Source organism: Anser cygnoides, chromosome 3, assembly GCF_040182565.1.
Source record: "Anser cygnoides isolate HZ-2024a breed goose chromosome 3, Taihu_goose_T2T_genome, whole genome shotgun sequence".
NCBI lineage: Eukaryota > Metazoa > Chordata > Aves > Anseriformes > Anatidae > Anser > Anser cygnoides.
The window spans coordinates 81,225,841-81,248,077 of NC_089875.1; the positions used below are offsets into that span (position 1 = coordinate 81,225,841).

Here is a 22,237-nt window from a genome sequence, read left to right on the forward strand (position 1 = left end):
ACTGTGTTTCATTCATCCTTTCTCTAGGAATACCCTAATTTTTAGGCCACAGAATCATGTTTATGTGCAGTGCCTAATTTTATTCCTCCCCTGTTCTTACCCTTCTTTCAAGTGACAGATTCAACAGGAACAGCAAAGGGAAACTCCTTGCTGCCACAGATTACTATTCACACTCCATCTGAAACCCCATCTGATTACTATTCAGACCCCATTCAGACCCCATCAAATCCACTGAGAGGGAATGTGGGGAAAAATCACGAATGAAATGCCAACTTAATTAAATGACTAGTAAAAGCAAGTGGTTGATTTAGTAACATGAGATATTTAGGCTGGAAATTGTAAGTTTTCTAACTATCAGAGCAGGGAGATACTGGAGCAGTCTTTTGATGGGAGTAGTGGGAGATATAATTTGATTTTAAGATGGAGCTTAGTCATTCTTTTGGAAGGAATTATACCAGGTGGTTGACTGAGATGGCAGGTAAACGGACACAGTGATCCCAAAGTACCCTTCCACTTCCACATTTTTAATTAGGAAAATACTTTCTATTTTGTTATGTTCTCTGGTTTCTCAGAAATGTTTCATCTGTAATTTGATGGGGGAATTTTTTATTGCTTAAAAGAGGTTAGGCATAGAAAAGCAAAATCTTTTTGTTGAGATTGCAGAAGTTTAGAAAATGGTATGTGAACTGGAGATGATGAAATAGCTACTTGTAGGGCAAAAAACAAGGGGGACACTGTTCTCATTGAAACAGATGGAAAAGATGTATAAGCAATGATGGCAGTTTGTGTAGCTGTTTTAATATTGATGTCAGAAGTGATAAAGCATAGAGTCTGTGTTGTTTTATTGGATAGCATAAATTTAGAAGGAGAGCAAGGGCTTATCACCGGTTTCTTTGTTTTAAATGAATGTTTTATTTGTTAACTTTTAAGAATCTGTAAATTCTGCATCAATGATACTACAAATATATTTGACAGTATTCTGACTTAACCATTTTTAACCAAAACACTGCTTTTTTTATAATGTGTAGGAGGACAAATCATTTGATTATGTTTTAGTCAGTAAAAGGAGTACTCCAAAATACTACTTTAGAGTGGTACTAAAGTTAGAAGATTTAATTTTATTTATTTATTTATTTAATGTTTATATTAACCCATTAATGATTTAGTATCATGTTCCCTCGGGTTCTGTCGCTGTCCCCAGAGAGCAGAGCTCAGAGCCTGCCCCTCCGCTCCCCTCATGAGGAAGCTGCAGGCCACCATGAGGCCTCCCCTCAGTCTACTCTTCTCCAGGCTGAACAAACCAAATGATTTCAGCCACTCCTCATATGTCTTCCCCTCTTCACCATCTTTGTAGCCCTAAAATCATCAGAAAAAATTATTGTCCTTAATAGTAACTCATTCTTATAATGCATTGTAAACAAGTTTTGCCTTACTCTGTATTGCATAGGAACTAGATGATTTTCTGTTACATATAATAAGAATAGCATAGTCCTTTGTACTATCTTTAAATGTAAGGTACTCTTTGGAAGACTATGTTTGTCTTAGTTTTTTAATGTTATGTATCTAACATCTGAAAAGTTTCTACCTTTATATGTTGTGCTGCTAATGACTCAGCACCTTAACGGGAATGAAACAAGCAGCATGTCATTCGTAATCAAGGTGCTAAAATGAAGTTTCGAATGCCATTATAAGGAGGTATTTTGCAGCGGGTCATAAACTTATTCTATGTCGTGAAGCCCCCGGAGGAGGGTCTGTAAGGGTGCAGATGTCATGACATAATTGCCTGTTGGCGTTGAAATACAACCAATGTTTTAAAATGTGTGTTCTCTGAATGTTTCTGGTGCTGGATACCCACTGACTAATGCCCATGGCCTGATATTCCACAGTGATCTGTGGGGAATTGTTCCTTTCAAAAGCTTAGGCAGGAAACTGTGGCAATAGGAAACACGTTCACTTTGCACTGAGTTGAATCCGTCAGGCTTCAGGGATGCAACAGAGCAGACACCAGCCAGAGTTCTTGGCAAGGGTAGTTACCGTAAAGCTGAAGTGCCATTGGACATGTAAACAATTAGCATCTCTGAAACCATGATTTTAGACACAAAAAACACAGAATTGAAAAGTAGAGGCTACTTCTGAAAAAATGTGGATGTTAATACCAGTTGCTTATGTACATTTTTTAATTATATATCATTATTAAAGCTTAAATAGAAAACGAAATGGAGTTCTCCGTTGCTGCTCATAATTAATGTGTCAAAAAGGTTGAGCTTGAAAGGAATTACCTTTTAAAATATTGTGGGTTTTCAATCCATTTTTCTTCCTTTAACAGATTGATCTGTCATTCTTGAAAGATCAGCAAAATCCCACAAAAATATAGTAGTTTTTGTACAGCTTTTGAACATCATAAAATTGATTATTTATATATGTGTGACTGTATATTTATATGAGTTTTAATAATCTGCATTCGTCTACTTATTGCTTCTATTTCAGCTTAAAGAAACAACCTAGAAATTTTCTGGGGTGTATTCTCCAATGTTTAGTTCACTATTTAGTGAACTATTTAGTTCACTTTTTATTTATTTAGCTAGTTAGCTGTCAGGATTAAATTATATGGTTATTTGACTCATGCTCATTGTAGTTATACATCTTTAAGCTGTTTCTTTCCACTTATCAAACAGGTTAACATAACATAAGGTTATGCTGAGTAACTACTTGAATGGGATACCTGCAGTGAGATCCAGATGTTGAAAGAAGTGCTAAGGATGATTCAGAAGATAGTTCTTTCTTACTGCAGTATACTGAACCCATTGTCCCTTGTAGGAAAAAGAATTTTGTGGTTGGATTTGTTCCTATTCAAATGAAATAAAAACCTGAAGTCCTGTCAGCTATAGCCTTGACACAATTTGCAGGAGGAGAGGTGTTAACCTCAGTGTTCTGAACAAATTCCAGTTTGAATAATTATGTCTCACATCCCTCTCATTCTCCCTGTAGCTTCAGTTGGATTAGCTATTCATTTCCTGTCTGAAACCTTTGTATAGCATTTCCATGTGCTTTATAACAGTTTCCACATTTCACCCTAGAGCTAACTGTAATCATCTCTTTTTGTCTGTCCTGATATACAGACAGAATAATTGTGAAACTCTTTGCAGGCTCATAGAGAAGCTAGCCAAAGGCCAGCTGCATTACCTAAATTAAGATAAAATCCTAGATCCAGCAAAATCTGAATTTAAACCAGGGCAAAAAACGGCTATAGTGTCATGTGTAATAGGCAATCTACTCCTGCCAGTGGAGAGAGGACAGACATTTATTCTCGTCCCTTTAGACATATGAGTCATTTAACATGGTTGATCACAAGACAATACTTTCTTGCTTGAGAGAAGTAGCAGGATCCAAAGTAATTCAGTAAAATGATTGGCATTCTTCCCAGATGAACACATTCAACAAGTAGTCAGGGCAGACTGCCTTTCTGTTCTTCTTCCTGGTGTTCTTCAAGAATCAGTTTTATTGCTAGCTCTTTCTGGTATCTATACTGAGATACTGTGTGAACATGTTGGATGGTATGTTTGAAAAATATGCAGATCATATGCACTTCCTTTTATACTTTGTGACCTGTGACCATTCCTGTTTTACTATGGTGGCAACTGATTGAAAGAAAACAGCTTAGAGATGAAGAACAGTTAGTTGAAAATAAACCCAGATGAGACCAAGATGGTACTAGTAAGAAGAAAACATGTCAGTGAGTTTCCAGGCCCAGTACAGTTGCTCTTAGTGGAAGGTATATATCCTCTTTTGATCACTGCAGTCCATAATTGTAGGAGTACTTTTGTATTCAGTGTTGACACTAAAGCTTCCACACAGTAACATCCGGTAAATAAAGCTGTCCATCTTTCCTGTTTGGATAGGAGAGTGCACCTCATCCCAATGGATGTTGAACTGGCTTCGTGCATTTACTGCTTCTCTGTTGGATAAGAGCTACACAGTGTAACTGAACATAAGTTTTTATAGGGTAGGGAAAGTTATCTAATACAGAAGATTGTAACAACTCAGACTACCATGAGCACATCAGACATTGGCTTTTTAGAGAATTAGTCTTAACTTCAGTCTCCGCTCTTATCTTCGAGACTCTCTGGTCTGGTTCCAGATATCTAAAAGGCTATCTCAAACCCTAGTGCTTTATAGCTTCACTGCTGGAAGTTCTCCAGTAGATTTCTTCACAGTAAATATAAGGCTTATCTGTAGGAGAGGGCATATGGCATTAGAGTTTGCATCAAAGTCTCTGAAATTAATTCCTGGAGGATCTGATGACTATCAAAATATTGCTTTATTTCCCTGTGTGATGCAAATTCCTTGGACTTGCCTCTGTCTTGATAAAGTTACACAGAAACATGTATAGTTAAAACAAAAAAGGCAATTTCCAACTTGGATGTTATATTAATTTTTCCTCCAATCCTTAAGAAAAGATGAGAAATATGTATTATATTTTTATTGGAATGCTTCTGTGTTTGTAAAAATCCCCAGCTTTATAAACTAGTACAACTCAAAGGACTAAAGTGAAAATATGCCAAATTATAATATATGAATATATAGATGGGAAGTCATTATTACAAGAACTTGCTGGATTTTATGGCTCATAAGCTTTTCCTCAGACAGACAGTTCCTCCACAGAACTTTTTGTTCTGTTGTAAGTAACAGATGTATACAACAATGCAATATCTACACTGAAGCTAAATAACAAAATACTAAAATAAATACTACGAAATATGATTATTTTTTAAATATTATTTCCTGTAAACCAGAGGCCAGATATGTTGGATATTGCACAATAGTAAACCAAATTTATTTATATACAATTCTGGATATTCATCTTTTCTTCTTTTTTTTTAATGCATCTTTTTTTTTCTTTAATAGTAATAAAATATTAATAATTAATAATGATTACATAACAATATTAAATTAATATAATTAATTTCTAATAATATATAAATAGCAGGTTGTTATTAATAAGTATATAATTAATATAATAATAATGAATTAATAATTAACATTATTAATAATATTAAAAAAAAACTTGCTCCATTTCTCTGTATTCTTTGACTTATACTGCTTCCCTTTACTTCTTTTGGAGAGCCTCAAAATACAGAACATAGTAAAGTGGGTTTTGTACACGTTCTGTCTCCACACACACCTACATAGTAATTAGCTTATTTTTGAGACTCCTGTCTCTCACAACTTGGCTTATTATTGAGATTCTTTGTAATGTTTCTTCACTCAAAAACTTGAAGGGAAAAAAAGGCGTATTTATTTTTCACACAGCTGTATTAACTTGTTATATTCCATAGCACTGAGTATTAGATTGTAATGTGTTCCATAGTAAGAACTGTTAGGTGATAAAATTATTCAATGTAATATAATACCATTTCCTACCTGAAACTCTTTTTCTACTGCTATATTTGTATTAGTGCAGATAGACAAGATATTGTTGAGTGAACCAGAAGGGTAGAATATACAGATGTAAATCTTTATGCAGAATTTGGACACCCTTCTTGTGACTGTTTTCATCTGTATTATTTAATTCCAGTATTTGGAAGAACTTTCTGGATTTCCTGTCTACTAGAGTTTTGTAGTGAGAATAAACTCAGAAGGGTTTATGAATGCTCATATGAATGCTGAATCAAAAAGGCTCGGAATTTTCTGATGTAGAGTCTAAACTGTTGATTGCTTGTCATGTCGACTTGAAGCACATTCCTGACTGACATTTTTTTAATTAGAAGGAATTGTTAGATGCAGCGTGATTATTTTTTTTTCTTTCATTTTCATAAGTAACATTCATAATAGTATAGAAGAATGTGGGATATCCAAAATACAATTAAACTTTTTAAAACAAAGTGTATTCAGTTTTCAAGGAGTACTTCAGAGCTAAATGTATCTGATGTCTCTTTAGTATGAAAATTTTGGCAAAATTCCATTCACTTCAATAAATTTTCTCTTAGCTTTCATTAACATAAGTTAGAGAAGCACTACATCTTTTCATCCCTCTTGAGATTTCACTAGGATGCCTTTGAATTTTAAGCCACAGTGTCGTCTACTGTCTACTGTTTTGTTGTTTTCTACTTCTTATGTTACTGAAGGTGTTTAAAAGCCCTAACTGGAGTGGGGAATTGCTCAGTTTTTGCTTTTAAGATGACACCGTATAAAACAAATGCCAGTCCGAATCATCTGGTGGTTCAAGATAAGTAGACTTGTATACATTATTTTTAAACTATTCATGAAAATGTAAGGTTAGCCTCCAGACTCTGGAATGTGTAGTCAAGGATTCCCAGAAGGAGCATTTTACAGGCCCTGGCAGGTATAGTAAGAAGTAAAATAAAATAAAATTAAAAAAAAAAAATAATAATTATAAACATATATGTAGATAGATACAGAGAGAGTGGGAGAGAGAGAAAAGAAGAAGAAAAAAAAGGAAGAAAACATGGGCTTCTTGGGCTTCACATGGCTAAGATTAGTCTTCCGCTTAGCCACTGTGCTACCTGAGCTTCACAACAGATGCTCAGGCTTGCACATTGACACTACCAGAGTCAGAGCAGCCCAACACCTTTTGTTGGATTCCCAGCAGGGGAGTGGAAAATGGAAAGCATTGGCTTAGTGCAGTTTAAACCTTGGTCCTTGTTTAGTCTTGGTAGGTCCAAGTTATTTCCCTAACACAGGAGCAGGTACTATTCCCAGTACCCTCTCATTACTGTGCCAAACTTTATAACATGATTTTGAACATTCAAGCAAGAACCAAACTCAGTGTTGTGTTGTTTACCTTTTCTTGAGAACTTCTATTACTTTTCTCAAGAAGATTTGAATATTCAAAAATGGGACACTAATAGTAGTTAATTAGATCTCTATGTGATACATAGTTGAGGACGCTCTCTTAGAAACGTCTCTGAAACACCACAGCTCTCACATACTAAACTGATGATTTCAGCATTGGGTTTGAAACTGCAGTGCTTTGAGAGCAGGCTGATGGACACACCACCAGCCTTGTCTGCCCTGGGATGGGGCAGAGGGGTGGGAACTATGTATAGCCACTGCTGCACAGCTGTCAGGTCACACAGTCATGTAGGCATATGGGGGGAGCTCTACGAGACGCAGAGTGAAGGTTTACCAGCTCTGGATTTCTTTTTTGCTAATTTGTTCTTTTTGCACCAAATTCCTTCAGTTGGATTTTGTGGTTTTGAGGCAGGCTATAAATAGCTGGTTTTGTTTTCTTCTAAATATATTCATCAGAGAAATAGAAAAGTGAAGGGCCACCTGGAGTTAAGATTTTAATATTTCAGTTGTTACAAACCAACTCCAAAAACAATATTTTTTTTTCCCCGGCAGATTTGGTGTGAAAATGTTTAGTTGAGCAGATGGAGCCACAGCTGGTAGTGTACATGTTTATCGGGATAGTTGGCATTTAGCTGCATCCAAAACTGATGTCAGGCTCAAAGATGCTAAAAAGCAGCAATGACTGGAAGCCGAGATGATACTTCATTAGATCAGCTGAGAGCAAATTTCTTTAATTTTTAATACTTTGGCCTCATAGGGATCATTTTAATCCAGGGGTAAGTAAAACATTTAAAACGATAATAATAATTAAAAAAGAATGTCAAAATAGGTAAACATTTGCTATTACTATGTTTTAATAAATAGCCTGAGGAGTGCAGAATATAACCCAGAATATATTGATGTTTAAGAACTGGTTAGCAAATAACACACATCTGCTGATGTTTAATTATCTCGTATGCTTTACTGGCAGATTTCAGAATCTGCATAGTTCATATTTACCGATGTAGTCTCTAATTTCACAGAGAACATTCAGTTGGAAGTTTGATAGAGGAGAGGGCAAATGAATAATAGTGAGAAACCAAAGGAATGGAACAGTTCTGTGTAGATGAATGATTTTACAGTTATGCCTAATGCACACAATGAGGTTTGCTATCCCATGGCACTAGGCACTGCACAAACAGTGGGGGAAGAGTCACTGTGCTAGGAAGTCCAAAGTAAGAAGGCATATTCAGACAGTGAAACTTCATTTCAAACAAGGATCTCAACTTAAAGCTTGATTTTTTATTTATTTAAAAAAAAAAAAAAAAACCTCAAGGCCATCTTAATATATGCAAGTGACAGAAGTGTACAGAAATGTACTGTTTCTGTGGCCCAGACCATATAGCAATCTTATGACAACACGGGATTTTACTCTATTTAGGTTAATAACATCTCATACATTTATATCTGGGCTGAATACGGATCTCTGATTTCAGCAATATTTCTTCAATTAGATATTTTTAGAGGATTAACAGTTTCATAATTATTTATGAATTTACAGAGGGATTATTCTTCCCAATATTATTGTTCTTTCCATGCAACTTCTTCCCAAATATTGAAGGTGCATTTTGGACCCTGAAGAAAAATGTAGTGTGTTTCTCTTCATGCCCATAATATACAACATTGGATAGTGCTGACACAGCAGTGATCTGTTCCAGGAGCCTTCCAGTAGTGTTGGGGTAGTGCATAGGAAGTGAAGATTCATTTGTTTATATTTCTATCATGTAAGAAGCAACGAATTTTTGTGTCATTTTTGGCATGTGATGTTCCAAAGCAGACTCCTTCATTTGTTGTCATTTCACAGGTAGCAAGGAAAAGTATCTCTCTGGGCATATAAAATGTCTGTATTATAAATTACCATCTGAAGAGAACAAAACTGCTTTACTGGATGACCAGTGATGCCTGCTGCCTCTTTGTTGGTGGGTTGTGAATGCACAGTGTACTAAAATGTAACAGTGCCTTCAATAACAAAATAACAGCATGAAGCATTGTGCAAACTCTAAGTAATTTTTCTTAAGTTTGGGCATCTTTGGAGACCGCTCTAATACAGAAAGCCCCCCTCAGCTGTCATCTCCTGGGGCTCTTTCCAATTTCCATCATAGTCCAGTCTTGGAAAAATGAAAATGTGCCAGCAAGGCACCTTAATAATAGGTGAGGCATCTTTTTAAAGCACATATCTGCTTATGTTAAAGCTCATATGCACTCATGCACTCCAATGGCAGGGCAGGAACATAAAACGAAGTTATAATTATGCGAGTTTAATGATGGTGAGACAATAACGCTTTATGAGATAAACAGCTGTGATGTTTTATTAGGCAGTTGGTTTGTCACAAGTTTGACTCTTTCTAATGCCACAGGATGAGAAATACAGTTTCCCTGATATAGTGTGCGGAGACATGCAGAACCCCTTAGGAATGGCATGAGGTCCTAGTTATGACCAAGTTCTTTTGGGGACATATGAATCAGTAAGCTTATTGTTATCTTGCCTTTTGGCTTTTTAATGCTGTTTCAGGGCTTTACTAATTGTGTTGGACCATACTGGCTCCAGAGCATTACTACAAGTATACAAACTTTGGTTAAAAATATTTTTATGCTGCCGTTTATGCAGTTTAGTATACGATAGATAAATCTGATAACTGGAAAGGCTGTGCCACTTTTTATTATTTTTCAATTTGTGCTTTATGTTACTTTTTCAAGAAAATAGATCTATCATAGCACTTAATTATGACAATTGTTATGTGGCATCTAAATATAATGAAAATTTAAAGGATGTGTTCTTGTGTAATGAAATTTGACAAAAATGCTTTCTCTACTAACATTACTAATGTAAAAAAAAAATCTAATAAAACAGGTCTTCATCCTCAGGGCATGGTATAGAAATATAAAGCCCATCTTTTGGAACTCCACATTTTCACTGAAATCACTATATACTTTTACTAAAATTTCAGTATATTAAAAGCATACTTGATCTTCTTTTCTAATGAAACCCAGTATTTAATAACCCAGTATTTTTAAGGGCAGGTGTCAAAGAAAGGATTTTGCCAGTCTCAGCTGCATCTCTTTATTTCATTTTCATGGCAGATCATAGTTTACATCAAACCGAAATTTATCAGATGGACTTTGAGCTAAATCCAGATGTAGTTTTCACTAATAACTGGTGGTGAATATTAAAGTAGAAATATACAGGAATATATATATATATGAGTTTTAAGATCATATCTTTCTTCATGCAAATTCATCTATACCATGCAGGTTTATGTATATCAGCAGGATTTAGTCTTTTCAGTAAGTTATCAAAATCAAAAGTGTATTCCAAAATAGTGCATAACAGAGACAATAAGAATTACCCAATTTAAGAAAGTTGTTATATTTCACTTAGGTTCTATAAATAGGTGGAAATATTGGGCTGCTAGTGAGAAAAATGGACTAGCAGGGTGGAATGTTTAGCTGTTATAAACTGAGAAACAATAAATGTCCTTGCATAATCTGTTTGACATGATTAGGAGCTGAAGATTAAAATTTAATATATCAATGCATAAAGAAATAAATAGCAATGTGTTCTGAAGAAGAAAATGTTTTACATAAAAAATATAATTGCAAAGATGTTGTAGTTCTGGTGAGGACATAACAATTTATATTATTTTTACAAATGTATGCTGATATACTTGATTTACCACTGCTATGGGGACATCAATGAATCAACAATGGGCTATACTAGAAAATACAATGAAAGTCAATTGATAAAATAAACCAGTCTACTAATTAAAATGTCATAATAAATACCCGAACTTGTTGCTAATAAAAAAAAACCTGCACATTTTCTCCTGTTGCTTGAACTTTGAGACAGTTGTCTCCAGAGCCGCTGCTTTCTTCAAAGCAACCAGAGTTTGAGTATACTTCTTACTGCAGGAGAATATCTTACTTATACTTCTTATACTGCAGGAGATAGGCAAGTGTAGGTCAGAATTATTGTGTACTAGTGTATTCACATGTTCTTGGACTTATAAATGCAAGACTGTGGTTGACTAGGGGCGTGCTTGTGTTTTGGGAAGCCAAAGTCATAGACAGTTTTAGGAAATTTGATCTTTTGTGTGATCATTTTCTTTGTTATAGTTTTTGTTTATTCATTATCACTTCTCTCTATCTGCCAAATCAAAACTACTTCTTTATCTGCTTTGGGGATATTGGGAATAAAAAATAGACGTTGATAAACACAAAAATGGAAAACCTTTGTTGTGTTTATTTTTGGTGTACAAAAAGCATAAGTCATTTTAAAGATACTTTAGACTGGTGTTCCTATGTCAAATTTCTTCATTTCTGGTCCTGTCATTTTAGCCTAATGAACATTTTTGTTTCTTATAACACTTTTATTAGACTGAATTTCAAACACAGTATCTCTTGTTGTTGTTTTGTACACTCAGTTGTAAGATAAAGTATATACAGCTACATAAAATGAAAGGTTAATGGTTGGTTGATTAAGTTGGGACAAAATTAAAGGAAGCTTGTTCTGCATTCTTCTTAATGTAGTTTGCTCTTTTTCAATAAACAAAGATTTTTATATTAGTAAGCAGCCTCTTCAGAACCTAACAATCGTGTCATGATGGATTCATTCATTTGCAGATTCTGGTACCAGCTGCTCCTATCTACTCTTGCTGCAATTTGAAAATCAATCAGTTAAAATGTAATGAATTTAATAAATCTCATGCTTTCAGATTTATGTATTTATTATCTGGTAGTCATGATAGAACCTATGGCTAATATAGTTTTTTCAAAAGCTAAATAATAATAATAAATAAATCATAAGGATGTCTTGTATTACAAGGCAAGTCTTTTTCATGGTTGTCACCTCTGGGAGAAGAAAAATTGTTCGTGAGTGTAGAGAGGCAAGGATAATCTCACAGCCTCACACACTTGCTAAATACAAATAGCAGTAATGGTCTTATCTTTGCAGAAAAGTTCTTATTAAACAGCCAGAGCTGGGTCAGTGAATGGCCTTTTTGTTTAATGCAATAATTGCATTATGTTTTCACAGAGATATGCCTTGTAGGGTTCATGCCATAAGTATAGGAAAATTTCTGGGAAGATATGATTTAGTGATTATTTTCTAATCTTAATATGCATCATAAATAAGGACAAGAATTGCTATCTAATGTTAGAGTAGAAATTTCTGATGAAGAGATATTAAGTGTTTCTTAAGATTTTAAATGAAATCATTGGCAGAGTGCAGGAATCCAAACATCTCCACTCCAAGTTTTATTCCTTAATCTTTGGATCATACTGATTACTTAATGTGATCTTTGTGGCTAATTTATAATGTAATTACCTTTTCTTTTGACATTATGCTGTTGAACTACACAGAAAAAAATGCATTCGTCTAAGCTGTTAGTTAAGGGGAAGTCAGTGTGGCTGATAAATGGTTCGTATTTTGAGTAAAAATGCCTGGAAATGCCATACATTTTCTTTCAGCAAAAATCCCTTCATCACTATTCTCATTTTCCTTTCTTAATTCTATTGTCTATCTTTTGTCTCACCTGTTCTAAATTATTCATCTATGCGATGCTTCAAATAATGGACAAAGAGCAACTTGGCGGCCAAGGCCAAGATCAGGAAGGAAAAAGTTATGTGCACAACCAAAGCAGCATTATCCCCCCATCACTGATGTCAGCAAATATTTGTTCTACTCATAGGGCATATTCTCCAAGGTAAACTTTCAGGGTTTGAACAATCTTCAGGAGTAGCCTGGACACTTCAGTGCTGCAGCTGGCACACTGTGCAGAAAGAGGGAACTGTAGATCACCTGGGTATGTTCCACGTCTCTGCATGATTGGAAAAGCACAATTGTTGCAGTAACCCAGGACAGTAAGAAGGCAAAGGGAGTGAAACTGCATTCACTTCTTTAGGATGTGTTGCTTTAAATCTGCCTGCAGCAGAAATATGTCTATCAATTTGTTCTCCAGAAAGCAGCCTTATAAGAATACCTCTTTTGAGCCTGTATTTCATACTGCAGGGATTTGGATCTGGTAAAGAATAGAGTTCAGATTTTGAATGATACTGCTTCCTTCCCTTCTTTTCACTTCTGTCTCCTTCCCTTCACCACAGCACTTTCAGTGTCAGGCTTCCTAGGCAACAGTTCTCTCCCACTCAAATGTCTCTCCTACCTAAATGATTGTTTAGTGACTCCTCCTTGAACATTTGGGCGATTTTGGATATGTACACTTTGTCTTACCTTAGTAAGGAGAAATGAAAATACTTTGCTTGTTTAGCAAGAGAAAGGCAAATAGAAAATGCGCATAAGGCAACAATGCATGTGTGTCGTTCTAGAGCAATCTTCCCATCGGAAAAGCAGCAAGCCCCCTGATTTTTTGCATCTTATGCTGATCGCATGTTAACCACAATGTAGTTAGCAGAGTATTAAGCTTGGTGAGAGATCTCTTTCAAATCACAGAACTGCAATGATTTGTCAGATAAGATATATTTATTAACTCCTGGAAATTCCTAAAACTGGGCATAATACCAAAGAGAGGAGGGACAGAAAAGATCTAGGAACTATGTCAGAAAACAGACACTTCTTCAGATCATCTTTGCTTGTTCCATGGAGAACTTCACAAATAAGAATCTGTAAGTCAAGCCGTGACTTTCAATGGAAGTGGCATTTCTTAAAATATTTATAGATTATAATCAGAAATGTCAACATTGACTGGATTTTAGAGGACATTTAAAAAAAAAAAAAGAGTAAAATCTATGTATACTTCAGATGTTTGGTATTTCAAATGAAATAATTTGGGATGAAGGACTAACCAAAGATTGCAAAGCATGTTAGTGAATCTATGTGAACATGACAGAAAGAACGGCAAATTCATTCCTTCTGTCAAAAAAAAAAAAAAAAAAAAGAGAGAGAGAGAAAAGCTTACACCACAGAAATTATATGGTCTCAATAGAAGCTTCTGAGGCTTCTTTCTGAACAACCCCCTGATCTGAAAGATGCTTTCTCAATAAACAAAAAAGATGGTGGAGAAACTCAAAGTCATGGATGTGTTAAACTCATGTATCAGCAGCAAGCAGGAGATAATGCAAGTTTGGTCATTTTGAAGCAGCAGGTATCTTGTTCAACATCATTTTGAGCAGGAATTTTAGCTTCTCAGGAGTTCCAGCCTCTAGAATAAATTTAACTTGGCTGTGCAACTTTTCATGTGCTTTTTGATCAGCCGTCGTACTTCTATAAGTTTTGTTCCATAAGTAACCATAATTGCAGCTATCTTCCTCCGTCTGTGTTAGTTTTCAGCTGAGTCTGCAAGCATTGCCACTGTTCTGGGTCTCCAGCTAAAACAGTCCTTCAAAACTGGCAGATAAGTTCCATTCCAGAGATGGAAAATATATGAAATATATATATATATTTATAGTATATATTTTTATATATATATTTATAGTATATATATACAGTATATATATAAAGTATATGAAATGAATTTCTTCATTTTTTTTTTCTTCCTTTATTCTTATAGGATAAAGATTTTCTTTCTTTATCCTCATAGGATAAGGGTATTCCTTATCCCATACTTCTTATCCTATATTCCTTATCTTATTTAGTTTTAGGACAGAGGGAGACTTTCTGACAGTTTGAGAAAAGAAAGACTAAAGAAAATCAAAATAAATCAGCAATAATAACAATCAATAAGCAAAGCCCTGGAATGGGAGTCAGACAAGTCTTTTTACCAGATAGTTTGCAACAGAATAAAGAATGGAAGCTGAGCAGAATGGAAGGTCTTTAGCTGGTATAGGAAACCAGAGTTTACCAGAGGAAATAGATTTGCAGAGAGAAGAAAGTACATGTGCCTCAAGGGTCACTTTCACATAGATTTAAATTTCGGGATAACACCATAAATTTTCATGTGTTATTACAAAATATAAAATACAAGTTTAAGGAATACATCTTTTAAAGAATTCTCTTTCCTCTAGCCACAAATTAAAATAAACTCAGTATCTCAATATAAGGAGGATCTTAAATGCTGTCTTTTTTTCCTTTCCCAGCATCAGAGTAGTAATTTTTTTTTTCTGTGCTCTCTACTTCTTTTCTTCATTTAAACTCTGTTTACTCCATAAGTAGTTTATATTGGCCATCACAGGAAAGTAACTTTATTCCCAACAATATCTTGAGCCCGTTATTCTCAGATATCACAGGACTCCAGACATAATGACTTTTTTTTTTTTTTTTATATATACAACCATTCGTCCTTCCTGAGCAAATGTAACAATTGAAGGATGGGAACAACATGACTGCTTCTTCAAATGTTTGCATTATCTACAGCTTTTTGAACTAACAGTGCAGAAATTTTGGACAGTTTTGGTACTTGAACCTATATTATGAGGTGGAAGTCTAAGTAGTCTTCTGTCTGTAAAAATGCATGGTGGAGAAAGGCAGGGAATATACGGTACGTACTACAGACAATTTCTGCAGTTCATGGAGTGCTGCAGAGAACTAATATGTGAGGGTTACTTCTCTCCAGTAAGCTGAACTTTGCCTATTTTAAATTTCCCTGGGGCTCTTTATTTGTCCCATTCACATTACTTGTAATGTATAAATGTATAATGCAGCTATGACCAGTCCCTGTTTCCTGAGGTGAATTTTTCAACAATAGTCAGATTCAAGTTTGGTAAGCTCTTATTTCATTCCTGAAAACATTCTGGGAACATTGAGGAGGAGGGGTAAAGGACTCCTAATTAGCAGTGGATAACCAGATCTCTGTGTTTAGTTAGTTCAGCCAGTGACTCATGTCTGCTGTGTGCAAACAACTGAAGACTCATCTTGCAAGAGGAGATCTGGCGTTTTAGCAGTTAAGCTTTTTCCTGTGAGAAGCACAGAATAAAGGATTTTGACAACTGAATTCCTTCTTGAATATCTTCTGTTCCACTCAAGAAAAAGGATGAGAGAGTTTAAAGATTTTTCTGAATCTTTATATCAACTCAGTCAAGCAGTTCTCAGGGGTGGGATCCCTGTTATCTCTAGACAGGGTCTTCTTACATGCCATGTATACTGAATTAATGAAACTACAGTCTGCTACTTCAGGAATGTTCTTGTGGCTTTCCTTATTCCCCTCTGAGTCTGAATGTCAGTTATGACTTCTATTTTGTAAAGGTTACTCAGAATAAAAGCCCAGAAGAGCACAATCGTGGACAGGTAATTTGATGTTATAATTTTTTGTGGGGTTTGATATACTTAAAACTAACCAAGTACAATATTTTAACTGTTGAATTAAACTAGAAACGTTGCTGACAGTTACAGTTGTGGGGCCTTATTATGATATCTGGACTTTGTTGCATATTTTGTTGGGGATGCTGTGTCATGATGCTGGAATCAATTGTCTATACCATGGCACAGAGGTCAGCCCCTGTGGGGTTGATTTGACTTGGGACCAGAGTATGAAAAAACTCTTTATAAAATTTGTATTTATATATATATATATATATATATGTAGCAGTTAGGAGACTAAACAAATGTACACACTAACTATTTCTGAGTATGGTATTCAGGACAGGATCTGAGTGGTGCACTAAAAACCAACAAACAGTTTTCACAGTAGATAATTATGTCTCCGGAATGGTGAATGTGGAAACTGATCTTTTTCTTGTCTCAACGTGAGGAACATCTTTAACGTTAAAACCCTCAAAATTACTAGTCATTCTCTGGGAGTTTGTCATGAGAACTTGGACAACACATTCCACCTCCTCATAAAGTCTATTTTCAGACCATATTTGAAGTATTGTGTTTGATGCTATTTCACATCTAAAAATCTGCATAGTCAAGAAAAAGGAAATGGAAAAGAGATTAATTTGATCACACATTTGTGGACTGCGAACCCAGGAATCCCAATGGTCTGCTTAAGGTGCAAGACTAACCCATAAGATTTTCACAGCAAGGATCTGTTTCTGTAATTAATAATCATGTAGGTGAGCATTTATCTGTCTGTATGCATTCCTCTGTAGTTACTGTGGCTGTTGTAAAAGAAATTTAGTATAACTTCAGATGAACTGTATCAAAATAAGTGTGATTTAAACCAAGAAAACAAGGTAACTCTCTATAAGACCAGGTTTGCTTTTTTTTTGTCTTCTTAGTATATTGAGTCATCTAATTGAGACATGGAAACATGTATAGATGAAGTTTTCAAAATAATTAAGAAGCTGACTGGAAGTAGGAACAGTCCACTAATTTGATATATCTAGTTAGAAACCTCTTGGACCTCATACAGACAGAAACTAAGATACTAAAATGGATACATATAGATATGTAAAATGAATATAAATATGAATATAGATGTTCTCAATGGTAAATATAAATGAATGAATCTGTGAATTCTTGATACTACATATGATTCTTTCAGAATTGTCTGCATCTGTCTATGAAATAGATCTTGCTGAAATAGGAGTGGTATGCCCAAGCTATATAGGAAATTACACAGAATGTCATTTCTTAGGCAGAATACATAAATTCAAAACTACTTTATGAAAAGCTAATACTATTCTAATTGTAGGATTTCTGGTTTGACCTAAATATTCCTTCCAAGAAATGTATGTAAAAATGATATTTGAAACTCAATTCTTCTTCCTTTCAAGGCTTGAAAGAGATTGCTAAGGAAGGACCAACTTCATGAAAATTCACCTTGAAGTTAATGTGGCAAGAGGTGTATTTGTTTCTAGATGTATTCCCACCGTACAGTTCCCTCTGCAGCATGTATGAAACTAATTAGACACAAAGCAAGCTACCAGAAATAGACTCTGAAAGGAAAAATGCACCAGAGTTCAGAAATGCCAGGCAGACCCCTGAATGTTTCCACTAAGTGCTCTGGCAACTTCAAAAGTAACTTCAGTGAGAATTTGGCTAAGCACTATCATCTAACATTTATTGCACACAGTTAAAGTAAAAATATATTTTAATCCTTTTTTTTTTTTTTCCTTCCCAAAGCTTTGTGTTACAAAGGACAATATATTTGTTTTGTTTGTGTTCATTCTTTTTAAATGTTTAGTGAGAGTATGGGATTGTAGTGGAACACATTTAAAATAAGCAGTTGGCTATGTTTGGTTTATTTAGTTTGGCCTTGGTCCCGCAAAATACCCCATTTAACAAGGTAGCTAGGCTAAAGTCAGCATATTCTTAAATCTCATTGACTTTAGTTGGCTGTTTGTTTAAAGGTAAGCACATGCTTTCAGTATTTACAGAGCTGAAGCTTGTCAAAGTATTCGTTGACAGATGAGCTGGTTAAAAATCAGTTTACCTCTCCTACCTAATTTTTTGCATCAGACTAAACAATTTCAGAATCAGAAAATGAAACTATTTGTTTAGAATGGGATAACTGCTAAATATATGATTTATTTCCTACCAGTGATATCTTTCGTGAAGAAAATGGAAACAAACGGAAAAAAAGGGGGGGGGGGGGGGGGCGGGGGCGGGGGGGAATGAAAAAAAGCAGAAAACCCTTTCTCTGGCTTTGTGACTCATTTCAGGTAAATGATTGATTCACAGTAGCACAGAATCAAATCTAGTATAACCCAGAGTTGTGTCAGGGTGAATTTAGCTACAGAGAATCATTCATTCCTGGAAGCCTGAGTAGCAAAGCACTGATTTAACCAACAATCTCTGTGATATTTTTTATTAAAATTAACATTTCAGCAAAGTAACAAGATAAAAGGGTGGTTTGGAATTTATTTTTTATTTGCTCATTTATTCTTTGCCCACAATAATCTGTGAGAGACAGTGAGTGTAAATCATCTTTCTCTTTGTGTATTCACTCTCACTTCGTTTGTTGAAATATGGAGCTAAAGCTGCTTTTTGGAGCAGCCCACATTTTAACATATTGAAGACTCTCAGAAATTAGAGCTTTTCAAAATGTAATCTCTTCCAGGAGGCAGGGAGGTAAAGAATCTTGCCAGACATTCATCTCGTTAAAGAATGACTGAATGATTTAAAAAGTAGCATGCAAACTGATTTCATTGTCGAGGTTGGAGCAGATCACATCCTGAATTTATTGCAGTTTGGGCTATATTAATCTGCTGACCAGCATTCCCCAGCTGTAAGCTTTGCTGCTTCCTCTTCTCTTAACTCCGTTTTCCAATCCCCCTTTCCTCTCCACCCTTCCTCTTTCTGCCCCCTCTCCACCCCCTTTTTTTTTCCTTCAGCTTCAAAAAAAGTGGAATCATTTTGATTTAGTTTGGAGATGTAATAGAAGTCATATTTTTCTTTCTAAAGCTTTCCGCTAATAAAGGGCAGTGCTTGGACAAGTCTTTCTTTGGTTTTATTCAAAGCTCTCACACTTGCCGGAGCAGGTGATGAAGAGTGTATGTGAGCTCCATACAGTGAGCCTCTGACAAATAGGTTGTAGTTCTTTAGTTTTCAGGAGCAGTAAAGGTTTGGAGTGGGTAGATACTGAGGTGAAGCTTTGAGTTATCATATGGCATATCACTCATTAGTGATTAAGCCTCAAAAGCTTCAAAACAGTGATCATTTCATGGAGTATAAAGAATATATTGTGTACTTGCACCCCTTCAACTTTCTTTGTGCCTTCAATCTTGTTTTCTCATCTCTCCTTTAAAACAATATCTTTAGAGAGCTTCTCTCTCCCTTATTTTCACTACCTATTTATGCTGTCTGAAATGAGATCCTACCCCCCCACCCCCAAGAAAAAATCGTCTTCCATTTTTATAAGGAAAAATGCTGAAATTTAAGAGCAAAGAAAAGGTTTTCAACATTTCCATATGAATACAAAGGATATTCAACCTCTTCGAAAAAAATGTTCTCCTTCCCATATATCAAAGTGCATAAATTTGCTTTCCAGAATGCGTATCACTGATTGTAGATACCAGAAAATTAGTGAGATACCAGAAAGCTATATTATCTTTTTATAGCAGTAGAGTGTACAGTGTTTGTTTGAGTTGACTAGCATGCCATTTCATTTGCACTAGTAGTCTGGAAGTAGACATGCTATGTAAAACATATGATTTACACATTTAATGTTACTTCAGTTATATTAATTTTGATATCTTAACACAGATTTCCTTCTCTTACTGTCTTGCTAGTATGGAAGCTCAGAGAAATGCTGAACATTTATCATATTTGAAGTGCCTAAATAAAGTGAGGAGACAATAATGTGTTTGTATGTGTATGCATTATATAAAAAAAAAAAAATTGTTTTTGTTTTCCCAATGGTATGCTGTACCCTAGATGTCATCCAGAGGTAAAGAGTACAAGAAAACATTTTAACTCCTCTAGGTTCCCGTGCAACAGCTGCTTTCTAGTCTAAGTGCATACCTAAAATCTTTCACCCTAGCCTCAAAGCCTGGAAGGAGAGAGGGAGATATTGATCCACAGAGAGGTGTCAGAGCCACAATAGTTCTTAGGTGTACTGCTGGAACACTTGAAGATTTTTCTTTGTTTAAAACTATGCCAGCATTTGAAATTTAGCTAATGTGAAGAGAATTCATAAGCTGCTAGCGTGCAGTACTTCCCTTGTTAAGGGTTAATCATTATGCGTCTTTACTTGCGTGGACTTTTGTTTGATCTAAAATATCTCTCCTTTCACCAGCCCTGCAGATTAGCAAGTAAAGCTCATTAGCTAACAACCACTATCATTTCTATTTTTGATTTACATTGTTTTTTGTCATTTTACATACACTTGTCAAGTATGACTTGATCCAGTTAATGACAATTGGAATTTATTTTGAATAGTTCTCTCAAAAATGTGGTAAGACTTCTTTTTCTATTCTTTCTGTACTAAGAAAAAAGGTGTTGTTTTTTTATTTTTATTTTTTATTTCTGTGCCCGATAGATGTATTTACAATTAATTAGACCATGGAGATGCATACTCTTCAAATGACAAAGGTTTAAATCACTTGTTGCTGCAAGATCAATGCCAAGCATCTCCCAGAAAATCTGTTTTTATGAAGCTAGAGCTGCCTTAAACATTTAATATCATGATAAGCCTACCCTAGATGTGTGTACAGATATAACCAGGATAAAGCAAGGTAATAGCAGTACTTACAGTTGCTTAAGCATTTACATTCCAGCTCTTAAATTTTTGGCTAAAATTTTTCAGACTGATGGGATGTCTGTCTTTTTGCATAGTAGTTTGTGAAAAAAGAAAAGTTGGACTTTCAAAATAAAATCATTAGTATTATGTGAATAGTGAAAGGGTAGATTTTTTTTTAATGACTTACATATGCATATTTGTTTAAACCATACTTGCAGCATGCATACAGCAATTGATATTTTAGCAAGGAAATGATTACTGATTATTATTTTATTTTTTAAATATTCTGATGAAATTCAGTTTTGATCTGGCATAATCACATATCTTTGGACAGTACAGATTATTCACACACCTTTTATCAAGGTATGTTATTCAACATCATGTAGATGTTTATGAACATAAGTGTTGAAGAATTATGGCAACCAAAATAACAGTAAATTTTAAATATTGCATGTATGTTACCATGTCCTTTATATTGTTTATACTGTTTAAACCCATTTCAGGAACAATCATTATTGTAATATCAAATTACTCATTCCATTGGTATTGGCGTTATCACAGAAACATAGAATGGCTCGGGTTGGAAAGGGCCTTAAAGTTCATCAAGTTCCAACCCCACTGCCATAGGGCAGCATGTCACCCACTAGATCAGGTTGGCCAAGACCCCATCCAACTTGGCTTTGAACATTTCAAGGGATGGGACATCTACAGCATCATGCATTACTGGTAATAAATATCACTGTCTGGATATACCACTGACATTGATTATTAATGGTAAAATAAGAAAGAATTCTGTTAGTTTATTATAAATGTTCAAAGAAATGAAATACAAATTCTAGTGGCATATGTGTTGTACACAGTTTTAGAAAGAATACTTTTATTGGAACTCACTTGATATAATCACTTATCCCACTTGCTGCTTGATTTTTGTATTTTTCCAGATATTTCTATGCCTTTCCTGCTTGTGAGCCATCTTCTCCTGGCTTATTTTTCAAGGAGTTTTTGCCTCAAAATCTGTGATAAGACCTGCTATACTGAACATTACTTGTGATTTCAGTAATCAGCTTTATGACTTTTCTTCAAGAATGAGTCTTGCTAACCAAGATGGAAATAGAGGCAGCCTATCTTGTTTCACACAGCAATTTCTGGTAAAGGAAGAGAATGGAAAGGAGTGAAGAATAAAGCAAGGGAAAGTATAATTCCCTTATTTTTTGCTATTATTAAATCCATGGAATCATGTTATGCACAGTAGATTATTCACCTTATTTTTGGAAGAATGCTTAAAATAATCTCTCATCTTCAGGGATATATAAAACATCACTATGAAACTATCTGAAAGACAGTGTCATTATCAGTATTTTACATGTTGG

At 35.0% G+C, this 22,237-nt stretch overlaps 1 protein-coding gene across 7 annotated transcripts in view; it reads left to right on the top strand.

Moving 5' to 3' along the window:
• EPHA7 (EPH receptor A7) overlaps nucleotides 1-22,237 on the top strand; it is a 169,549-nt gene that overhangs the window by 79,094 nt on the left and 68,218 nt on the right. Inside the window, exon 6 of one of the 7 annotated variants that reach the window (XM_066994515.1) lies at nucleotides 17,461-17,765. The exons of the other annotated variants lie outside the window; for them this stretch is intronic. Within the exon in view, the coding sequence (XP_066850616.1) occupies nucleotides 17,461-17,498 (38 nt within the window). The 3' untranslated portion in view covers nucleotides 17,499-17,765. Of the gene's footprint in view, nucleotides 1-17,460; nucleotides 17,766-22,237 lie in introns of those variants that run through there. 7 annotated transcript variants of the gene reach the window in all.